General features: G+C 40.3%; 1 protein-coding gene across 1 annotated transcript; it reads right to left on the minus strand.

Annotated features, from left to right (window-relative positions):
* Positions 1-689: 689 nt before the first annotated feature.
* LOC103365104 (perforin-1-like) lies at positions 690-10,922 on the minus strand. The gene is made up of 10 exons (XM_008292447.1): positions 10,849-10,922; positions 8,054-8,334; positions 7,882-7,961; positions 7,417-7,462; positions 6,396-6,532; positions 6,177-6,315; positions 5,997-6,077; positions 2,701-3,197; positions 2,509-2,602; positions 690-1,278 (listed from the first exon to the last, which is right to left on the minus strand). The coding sequence occupies exons 1-10, from the start codon at positions 10,910-10,912 to the stop codon at positions 1,066-1,068; spliced, it is 1,632 nt and encodes a 543-aa protein (XP_008290669.1). The 5' UTR covers positions 10,913-10,922; the 3' UTR covers positions 690-1,065.
* Positions 10,923-11,419: the final 497 nt, after the last annotated feature.

Consider the following 11,419-nt stretch of genomic DNA (forward strand, 5'->3'; position numbering starts at 1 on the left):
CCAAAAGTAACATAAGAAAGCCAGATTACAGTTTGCACACAGGGACAAAGATCTTAATTTATGGACATATGTCCAGTGGTCTGATGAAACTAAAATTGAACTGTTTGGCCATAATGACCATCGTTACATTTGGAGGAAAAAGGGGGAAGCTTGCAAGCCTGAGAACACCATCCCAACTGTGAAGTACGGGGGTGGCAGCATCATGTTGTGAGGGTGTTTTGCTGCAGGAGGGACTGGTGCACTTCACAACATAGATGGCATCATGAGGAAAGAACATTATGGGAAAATATTGAAGCAACATCTCAAGACATCATCCAGGAAGTTAAAGCTTGGACGCAAATGGGTCTTCCAAATGGACAATGGTTGACGTTGGTTGACTAATTGTTTATGCCAAAGTCCCCAGATGTGAACTGTGATTTTTTGTTTATTTATTTATTCACCGCAAATTTTGAACATGAACATTCAGCACCTTCCATTTTTATGCTTTAAATTTTAAAATTCAGCCACTTAAAGTTCAGATGCAAAAAAAATAAAATAAAACTTTTAACACATTTAACAGCTTTTAAAATTCGAAATCTGTCTCTGTAGATGTGTTGCAGATTTTATACAGTCTGATGTGTTGTTTTAAATGAAAATAGAAAAAAGTGCATCAAATGCCAAAGAGACAAGCAACAACAACATGGTGTTTTAAAAATGGTACGAGGAAGTCGGTGGCACGCGATTCCTTATCCTCATACATTCACTTTTCAATCTTTTCTCAAATCTTTTTAACCTTAACCCTTTAAAGACACAAAGCAAATGCAGTTTTTATTAACATGAGAAATCACACATACTGGATTTGACAGTTTCGGCACAGCTGATTATGTCCTCACAGCTTGCTGGGAGCTCCCTGTTTAAAATTTGAACAAAAAACAACAACTTAAGAACCATCTGTTAAAAAAAACAAAACAAAAACCATATTGGAATCCTGCTATGTGAAAATAAACATATCAGCTCATCACTATTACGTGCTCTCTCATGTTAGCAGATTCACAAATCTGATTAATGAAAAGTGTGCATTGTTCGTCACACTGGAGACAGTTTGTAACGGTTGCATTTGTCTCCAGTCAGATGAGGGTCGCAGGTCAGAGTGTACTGGACCTCGAAGCCTCCTCTGCGGGCTGGGCAGGTGAATCTGTGTGTCCCCTGGATCACAGGCCTCTCACAATTTCCCAGAAGGTCATCATGCCGCAAGTCCTCGTCCCAAACCTCGACGTACAAACTTATGTGAGTGTCCACCTACATGAGGAAAAAAGAATTCAAATAAGATTTTTAATTTACTGTTATCCATCAAATGTTGAGTGGATGTTTGTGGATCATTCAGAGGAACAAGGTCTGAATCAGAAATGATTTGTACAGATAGATATGCTCTTCTAAACACTTTTGAATCCATCAATATCTCATTGAAAAGAATAAAATTCATAAGTGGTCCAGACAATTCAGAAACTGTTCAGGAAGATCTGGTTTATTTGTGTGTTTCTCTTTAGAAATAACACCTTGTCTAACTCTTTTTATCTTCAATGTTGCCAGATTTATGCTTTCTGTTTCTGTAACTGGGCCACTTTCTCCTAAACTGGCTGTTCTGGTTGGTTTCACCTGTAATTAGCTGGGTGAGATGGTTAGGTGCGGTTAGGTGTTATGAAAACAGCGAACAAAAGTTTTTTGTTGGAGTTTGGCTGCTTCTCAACTTGATCAAGGATTGTAGCAGCAGATGCAAGTTCCTTGTGCTTCACTGCAGCATTTTGTGCCAGCACACATATGTTTTGCTTTTGTTTTCTTCAGTATCTAAGTAACTCTGAGATGGCCCAGTTGTCAACGCATCCAGCAGGAAACAGTCAACTTGACAAATGTAGGTCAAAGAAGGTGTGGGCATAAATCACACAATCATGTTTTCTTGCAAAGTTTACAACTGTGACAGTAAATGAATAGTTATTATATACAATGTTATCAGATATATAAATGTCATATAAACTAAAAATGTACCTAGTTTTAATGATGAATGGGCGTGTGTGTGAATGGCTATCCTGACTTTCTCTGTCTATTTGACTTTCAGTGCTATCAAGATGATTTTTAATCAACTGGTACCTGATCTCACCTTTCAGTTATTGCTACCTGCCAAGCTTTTAATTCTTGCATGATACACACAGCAGATTATACAATCTCACTAAAAAATATATACATTTTTAAATGGGTGTTTATCACCTGGTATACTGTCACTTTAAGACATTTTGATTTTTGACATTCGATCGTCCTCTTGCTGAAATGTTGCTTTTCATTGAGACATTGCCTTTAAAGGGGAGTTAAAGTCTTTGGAGCCAAAAAGTGTGGCGACCTTTTCTCTGACCAGCTATAGTAAGTACAGCATAGAAAGTACATAACCTTAGCTGACTGTGAAGCAGAATTATAGAACTGACATTTTTCTCTTGACATATTCTTTTAAGTTTATCTGTGAGGTGAGAGTTTACTGGCCTTGCCCAGATTATAATTAGCGTTCCACCAGGGGTAGTTTGACCGGATCATGTGAGTCCTGCGATAGATGGAACCGAACCACATCTTAGCATAGCTGAGAGAAGAAGGAACCAAAGAAAAGGAACACATGAAATAATTTTGCTGTTTGATGCATCACCTTCAGATCTCAGTGCCTGACTACACACTACTCACCCTTCAGTCCGGCCAGCTGGATCTCCTTCCAGATCCCAGGCGCGGATGATGGTCACCCTCAGTGACCCCCTCCAGGCCTGTAAAGGACAGCAGTTGGCAGCCAGGTTAGGAATGTTCCACCCACAGTTTGGTTCTGTGCGGGACTTCCTCACAGCGTTGTCCTCTAAGTACTGCTCCGTGGCAGCTTTCATTCCTGCCCGCTGTGTCTCATGGGGCAGCAGCTCATACATTGGCCGAAGGGAGTATGAAACAATATCCGGGTGATCCTTCAGGGTGTCTAGCCAAGTCATGAAGCCGAGGGAGTCATTACGGGTGAGTGAAAACTCCCCCAACCAACCAGAGCCTCCTGACACCTCTGTGTAGTGTTGGTGGAGACCAGAGCTGTACCCGGTGGAGACATCCCTGTTCTGTGTGACCTTTTTGCAAGACTCTCGCATAGCGGATAGTTTCAACTTTCCCAGGCCGACAGAGACACCCAGCGACAAACAGGAGTGAACCTGAAGGACAGAAGAGGAAAAAAGATGTCACTTCACTGGCTGTACATGACACCCACACCCATCAGCCACATCTCTGAGACCACTGACAGATCAAGTGAATGATGCTGATCATCTTGTTACAATGGCACCTGTCAAGGGCTGCAAACTACTGGGCAAGAAGTGGACGGTCAGTTCTTAATGCTGATGTGTTTGAAGCAGGACGATCTGAACAAAACGCCTAAATGTGATGGTTAGATGACAGGGTCAGAGCCTGTGTGGGTCAGTGGTCCAAAGAAGGACAACCAGTGAACCAGCAGGGTTTTGGTTGTCCAAGGCTCGCCAATGAGCCTGAAGAGTAAAGGATGGTCCGTGTTGTTTAGTGCCAGAAGATCTTCTGTAGCACAAATCGCAGAAAACCTTCATGGTGCTGTGATAGACTGATGTCAGGACATACAGTCCTGTGGTCAGATTAATCACAGTTTCTTTTCAGGTTTGTATGCATTGTTTTAGGAAGAGATGGCAAGCAGGATGTGTGATATTCTGACCCATGTTCTGCAGGGAAACCTTGCTTCCTGGTTTTCACATGGATGGTATTTTACTTTGTACCAACTACCTAAACATTGTTGCAGACCCAACCCAATCTCAACAACTTTATGTTCCTATTCAACTAAATTGCATTCGCAAATACGTTTTGAACAGAACATAATCTTATTTTGAAATAAACATGACCTGGAACATGGTAGGAAAAGTGGCCGGTTTAAAAGAGCAACAAAGTCAGGGTTAGGCACAAAGTATGTGACTCAGTTTAGGTAAATAACACACTTTGTTAGAGACTTTTCTGTGTTAGAAGCTTGGTTAAGGTTACGCACCAAAATTACTTGGTTAGGATTAGGAAAAATGTCATGATTGAACATTTGAAGCATATCTTTTTTTTTTTAGGTGACCAGAGTGACAAGTCCCGTCCTAACTATTGTATGATTAACTGGCTGAGAAGCAAAACAGCAAAGATGCACTGATTAAAAACACATTCATGATATTTTGAACAAATAAACATTTCTCTCAAAATGTAGTTAAGAATGCAGGTTAATAGTACAGGAACATAGATTTGTGGAGACGATTAAATTTAAAGTTCCCGTTTTGCATGGACTCTTTTTAGAGTGACACAACGTGCTTGGCACGCGCAGCCTGCTGTAAGGGACTGAGGCTGTCTAAGTCAAATGATTTATTTCATCAGACGATTATTATAATTATCCAATTACCCGATTAATTAATGGGATATGTGATAGCCGCAGCCCTAGTTGTGATTCCACAGTGTGTGTTAAGACGCCACAGTTCGTGTTGTGATGAGGGCTGCATCGATTCCTCGAGTACCTTGATTACAGAAAATGATCGAGTAATTTCCTTTGCCTCGAAGCCTCGTTTAATCAGTTGTGTGCTGTCAGGGCCAGCAAGGCCTTCTCTGCAGGCCGAAAGTCTATCAGAATCACAAACTTAAACTGTAATATTTAGGGTCCAAGCACCCAGTGAGGGTGTGAAGACCCTATTGGAATTGCTAGGGTTATTTTCTTATTATTATTATTCTGTACAAAGAAACGCGTTTTTGAGGTACTAAATGTACTCACACACGCACCAAACTTGCCACACACACCAGAAAATTTTATAATTAGGGGGAAATACACACCTCAATAGAAAAATAGCTCAACAGCGCCACCTAAAAAACTACAAAAAATGGGCCCCGAACACACTTTCACGTACAGCCACGAAATTCGGCACACACATGTAACAACTCGATACACACAAAAAAGCCTCAAGAACACATACCTGAAACTCAACAGGAAGTCGGCCATTTTGAAAAAAATGGCAGCTTTCCACCGAAAATCAGCCATTTTTGGCCATTTTCAAAATGTATCTCCTCCTAGGGGGTAAGTCGTACACACCTGAAATTTGGCCAGCACATGACGTGGTGATTAAAAGTTATCAAAATTCTCCGCAAAAGTCTGACAGCGTGGAAATGGCGGCCCATGCAATTTCGATCAATGGCCATTTTGGTCATTATTGTTTCCCATGATTCTTTTTACATTATTCCCAAAAGTCTATTCTCTTCATTTCATAGTGTGTCTCTGGGCTGTGGTGCCTCAAGCAGTGTATATTTGTATGAGAGCTTTTATCCAATCATGTTTCAGCCATCATGTGTTGCCAGATTAAAAGAAATCTGCCCTGAGGCCTTCAGAATCAAAAGTGCAGGCGCCTGTAGCTTAAAATGTATTGTCATGAAACTGTTGCTTTAACCAATCAAATTTTGAGTTGGTGGTCCCAGGGCCAGCTAGCTGGCCTACGATAACGTCAGCACTTTCATGTCCTCTGATTGGATGGTCAGAGAGCTCAGCTGTGCAGGTCAAATACAACATTTCATGGTAATGGTATTCCCTGATAGCAGTAAATCAAACTATGGAGTATATTTTGGAGTAAAAGAGGACTGTGACAGGAATAGATCCATAATAAGGTGAAATGATCAAGTGGCATGTACTTATAGGTTCTAAGCCTACATATAGTATCATTACACTTACATAAAAATTCTGTTTTTGCAGTGATCATCAGCATTCATAGTTACCTTTATTTATTTATGTAACTAACTGTCATGTAATTTTTAAGTTTAATGACAGAACTAGAAAACTAAATTTGACCAAAGAACTGAAAATGAAAACAAAACATCATTAGAATATCAGTCAGAAATATCTTCTGTCTGTCATTGCAGTGTGGCAACATGTGTGTTTGTATAAAAACGGAGTGTGTGAGTCTGTGACTGTGTGCTTCATGCACCTCATTTGTGGAGAGTCCGTTCAGTGACGACAAACAGGTTCGCGAAGCTGTCACTCGCCTGACTCGCCCCCCGAGGTAGACCTGACAGGAAGCACAAGGATGCTGACACCAAAACAAAGCGTGTTTTCATTTAACATGGTGTGTGTGTGTGTGTGTGTGTGTGTGTGTGTGTGTGTTAACCTGGCGGATGTAGTGAGTGCCGTATGTATGTATGAGCTGACTGTACTGAGCCCTGGTGGAGGAGCTGTAGACATTTGGCAGTCTGGTCAAATCCTTCCTGAACTCAGAGCTGAGGGGCGGTGTGGTAGAAACACGGTAACTAGACATAAAAAGACAGATCAGTGAGGTATCGTGAATGATCTAACCCTGTGTAATGATGTAGGGGTGCTTGCAGCCTACCCATAGTGGCTGCAGGTGACGCTGTGTGTGCTGAAGGCATAGCGGTCCTCTCTGGTCCTCTGTGAGGCAAAGTTATACGCTAGGGAGTGAGTTCCTCCCACGTCCAAGTTGACAAACTTATCGTAATTTAGCCCAACCTGATCCAAAAATAAAATAAAATAAAATAAAGCTGTTAAAGAACATCTTCATTATATAGAGCATTAACTAAAATAAGTATTCCCAAAGAAAAATCTTTTGCAAACACTTTTTATTGATATTTATTAGCATTAAGGAATGAAATTAAAGATAACAAACCTATGTGTCATGAACATTAATGACACATGGAATTTATACATGTATCCTACGCTGCAAAAAAATCCACATTTTAAACCACTTTTGATTGCAGTTTATTTATTATTATATTGTGCTTGTTTTCCTGTTTTGTTAAATTACAGATAATGTCTCATACAATCCCAGAAAAAGACATTAAATATCATGTATACATTTTTCTTATGGTAACATGTTCTTTTACAAGGTTTGACAAAAAATATCTTCTTCTTACAGATATTTGTGTTTATTTGAAATAAAAATGATGTGTATTAAGGATGGATTTTTGTTTGTTTGTTTGTTTTACCTCTTATTTCACAGATTTTCCCTTTTTTGTTATGTTACAGATAAAATCACAGAAAAAAAGCATTAACTTAAATAGAGATTTATTTACTAATTTAAATAAAGTGTATTTATTTAGTTATTTCAGTTTTTGAGTGCTACTATATTCCATAACTTCTTGGCATTTATTTTGGCATTCTTGCTGGCAAGTCTTCCATGTTTTTTACTTTTTCTTTTTTCCCTTCAGTTTATTAAGACAACAAGGTGCTTCATCTCAGCCCGTTGGATCACAACTCGTTATTTAGCTTTAGCTTAGTTTTCACTTCAGAGGTAAAAGAAGCACAATCACCTCACCTTAACTGTTCATCAGTTATCATAATAATACTCTGTAATGTTAATTTCATGTCAGCAGTAACTGTGTCATGTTTCTTACCTTCCAGTCAGTAGTTTCCTGTGATGTGTAGGTGTCAATCAGTGAGCTGTGGACAGAGTTTAAATGGAGGAATCACTATTAAATTTCACAGTTTGATTTCTAATATCATTTTACGGTCTGGGAAAAAAATTTATTAACAATTTGAACACAAAATGTGAATCGGTTTATTTAAATGTTCTGCTGTTAATATGATAAAGATTGATTAGTGGACTCCAATTCTACGAGTTATTCATGAGACAGAAAGATAAAAGTCATGCTAATCTTTAAACAACGATTAGGAGGCTGAATTTGTGGAGCGAGGAGATATTAAGTGGAGCGATTATATGAAAGTGACATGTTCTAGCAGAGCAAACACAGCATTTAAACCTCACTGAGTGACAAAACCAATGTGCAAATCTGTGTCTTTGGAGATATTACATGCAAGTGTGATGCAACTCTTTCAGTAATTTGTGTCCAACATCATACCTAACAGAAGTGTGTGCACTGCTGTGGATGTTGGCACTACATCGGCTGAAGGCACGCCAGTCCACTGCAGAGACAGGCAGCTGAAAACATAAGAAACCCCCATTAACAAACACACCTAAGGTACGTACAAGTGTATGTATATCACCGCTTATTTAATTATCATTATTATTACTTTCTGCAGCCTGTTTTCTTGGAGTGGGTTGGAGCAGAGAGTGCAGGTACCAGCTGGGGTCAGGTAGGTCCTCACATCAACCACGTAGGCTCCTTTCCGCTGCAGGGTGACCACATCAAAGCCCTCCCCCACCAGGTTGTGACCCGGTACAAAGGGAGCCGAGTCACACTGGCTGGAGTTCCCGATCCGACAGGACAGGACAGGAGAGCGGTGAGACAGGAAGAGCAGGAGGCTCAGGTAGAGAGGAGTAGAAGAGGAGAGCATGGCTGGAGTCAAACAGACTGAAATAGAATTGAAAAGGACAAAATAGATGATTATCAGAGAAGGTGACACGTTTTTTAAACAGGTGTAGATTAGATACACATAAACATAAAATGTGCATCAGTCGTTTTTTGATTATTTTTTTTAAGACTGTGACCAGGAAATGTCTCAGCAGGACATTTTACTTAGGGAAAAATTTTTTTAAAGTTTGTCTGTGCGCTCTAGTTGAATGTGAGGAGTGGGTTGGAAGATGTGAATCACCTCAGAGTAATTGGACTCAGAGTGTATGACCTAGGAATTTGATTTCCAATTTAGTATGCCACCATTAAAATGTAGCTGGAGCCTGGATTATCTGTATAAACAGCAGAAACAACCAAAGAAAGGACAAACTGTTTCGCCACAGTGAGCACCACAAAAACGTTCTTTTAAAGATGTTTCATAAAACGAAAGATTTCAATTTTTGATTTGTAATAAAATTGAAAGAAAATCCATTGCCTTTGCCATTATGAGTTATTGAATGTAGATACTGTAGAAATTAAACTATTTTCCATTTAAATTTGATTCTGCAAAACAATAAAGGGTGCAAAAAGTAGAGGGGTCTGAGTATTGTGGTATCTGTGGTGACTAGTAATGGTCGGGCTGTTGATCAGCTAGGCTCTAATATAAAGTGTGTTTTATATCTGGCAATGATTTGCTAAAGTAGAACCATTTGTACCTCATTTCTCTGTTCTGTGAACAGACAGAGCAGACTAACGAGCCAAATGTCCAAATGTTCTTGTGCTCTCAAAAAGCTTTAATGTTGCTCTCCAGTTTTTCAAACCTCATATTTATTATTTTAAATGTGTCTGCAGCTTGTATCTGCCGGTAGAGACGAGCAGAGTGTGTCCAGGGTGCAGCAACAGCTTTAAAACTAAGGTCAAGCTGTGTTGTAGTAAAAAACTAAAGAACCAAACAAAGGAGAAACAACACAAATCATCAGTTTCAAGACAAGACGATATGATGCAAAAACCTGTTCCCCTGAATATAAGATGCCCTAAGGTAAGTCTTTAAATTTATGCTGCAAACTGTTCTCATTGTTCAGAACAGCAGCTTGTTTCACTGAACAGCTGGCTGCTGTGTGAAAGTCGCCCTCTAGTGGAGACTGCAGGTTTAACCACCGAGCTCGTTACTGTACAACAGTCTGAGCCCACCGTTATGTTTGTTGTTTAATGAGCGTACAGATTTGTTTCTCAGTCTCTTTATAAGACAAAAGGAAAAAAAAGAAAATACAGGAAATATGTGCACAGTATTAAAGATGATGCAGTTCTCTCAGACTCAGGTCTGGACTGTGTGGAGGTCTGTCCATCACCGCCAGTGTTTCTTTCTCCAGATATGATGCATCAGCAGTGTGCCTGGAATCACTGTCATGCTGAAATATAAACCTGTTTCCAATCGTATGCTTTCCCGATGGAATGATGAAGTAAACTGTGTCTGTGCTTTTCAGCATTCATGATTTCATCAATTTAAACGATGTCCTCGACACTGCTGGCAAGCATGCAGCTCCAAACCAGGACACAGCCTCCACCATGCTTCACTGAAGGATGCCAGCACTCTGTCTTGTACCTCTCTCAAACTTTCACTCTCAAGTAATGTTGACATTTTCACCTGAACATTTCAAACTTTAAACACTACTTTGTTTGTTGGTTTGTTGGTTTGGAATTTGACACTGATCTCAATGATGCAAAATTGTGATTTTATGCCAGTTAAATTGTGGAATTGTTGGTTTAAATGGGCCTCGATAGAGCATTCAGATATACGGATCACATCTGCAACAACTTTCATTTGGTGGAATTATGATAACATGAACAGCATTACATGTATAACAATAACATAGTGTGGACCACATCTTTCTGGCAAAATGGAACAAGGATATACATGACATGTTCATGACTTACATGAGTGAGCAAAGCCAGTGCAGCATAAAGATGACATGGATCTACAAGAGCTGAACACGGTGATGAGCGTGTTGTTCTGCCAAACGCCTGACAAACTGATTTAGAGCCAAAGCTTCGCTGTAGCTGTTGCAGTTTTACTGCTGTATTTACATTCTCATAGCTTAATCGTAGAAACTTAATAATAACAAGAATAACCATGACCTGGAGGACTGAGGATCTTCACAGACATATAGTTGCATTGGTAGCTTGAATGTGTGAGTGAATGTGGGATTTCTTTTGACTTACAAAAACACACAAAAAATACAAAATCCAATTACAAAAAATGTATTATGTATTCCAATAAAAACCACAAACGTGCTTATGGAAGCATTTTGAAGGTTGAAGATGTCACCATAGGTGGCAGATATGAACATGAGAAGTTCAACAACAAGACACAAAGCAGGTGTGGCTTTCTTTCGGTTTCTATCTGTGCCACTCCTGAAAATAGTTTTGGTTGGTCTGTCGACATGAAACAAAACCTGGAAGAGAGTTTAAAGTCTGCACTTCAGAGGAAAGTGAAAGACATCGGAGATGTCATCTGACTGTGTACAGGTGTGTTACCGTGTGGTCTCACCCAGTCCACCTGCTGTCTGACCGTCACGTCTTGCTGCGCCGCGCCTGGCATCCACCTGAGCGAGGTCGACTATGAGCAGCCTCATCTGATGTCACCTAATATCTATCTGTAGTCGAACCGGTATGTCTTCATGGTGCATTTGCAAGCAATCGGATATCCGAGTTCCACTCGTTATTCGCCGTATCTGGACTTTCGCTCTTTCCAGCCGGCCACAAACTTTCATATACATGTTTTTGAATTAAATCGTTCAGAACTGGGGTGGCAGCCGGGGGGGCAAGGCATCTTCTCGGGGTGGCAGATGCCACCCTATGCCACCCCAGTAGATCCGTCCCTGTTGCACCATTACCTTGCAGCAAGAAGGTCGCTGGTTCGTGTCTCGGTGAGGACAGTCGGGATGCTTCTGCGTGGAGTTTGCATTTTCTCCCCGTACAGCGTGGGTTCTCTCCGGGTTCTCCGGCTTCCTCCCACACAGTCCAAAAACATGTTGAGGTTAATGGGTGATTCTAAATTGTCCGTAGGTGTGAATGTGAGTGTGCTTGGTTGTCTGTCTCTAAGTGT

The sequence above is a fragment of the Stegastes partitus genome, unplaced genomic scaffold, assembly GCF_000690725.1.
Source record: "Stegastes partitus isolate 25-593 unplaced genomic scaffold, Stegastes_partitus-1.0.2 Scaffold811, whole genome shotgun sequence".
Classification (NCBI taxonomy): Eukaryota; Metazoa; Chordata; class Actinopteri; family Pomacentridae; genus Stegastes; species Stegastes partitus.

Coding starts and splice junctions, on each gene's coding strand:
- LOC103365104 (XM_008292447.1), bottom strand. CDS start 10,912: ATGCCAGGCGCGGCGCAGCAAGACGTGACGGTCAGACAGCAGGTGGAC. Junction 7,463..7,881: donor AGTGCACACACTTCTGTTAG/GTATGATGTTGG, acceptor CTCTGTCCACAG/CTCACTGATTGACACCTACA. Junction 6,316..6,395: donor GTCACCTGCAGCCACTATGG/GTAGGCTGCAAG, acceptor TTTTATGTCTAG/TTACCGTGTTTCTACCACAC.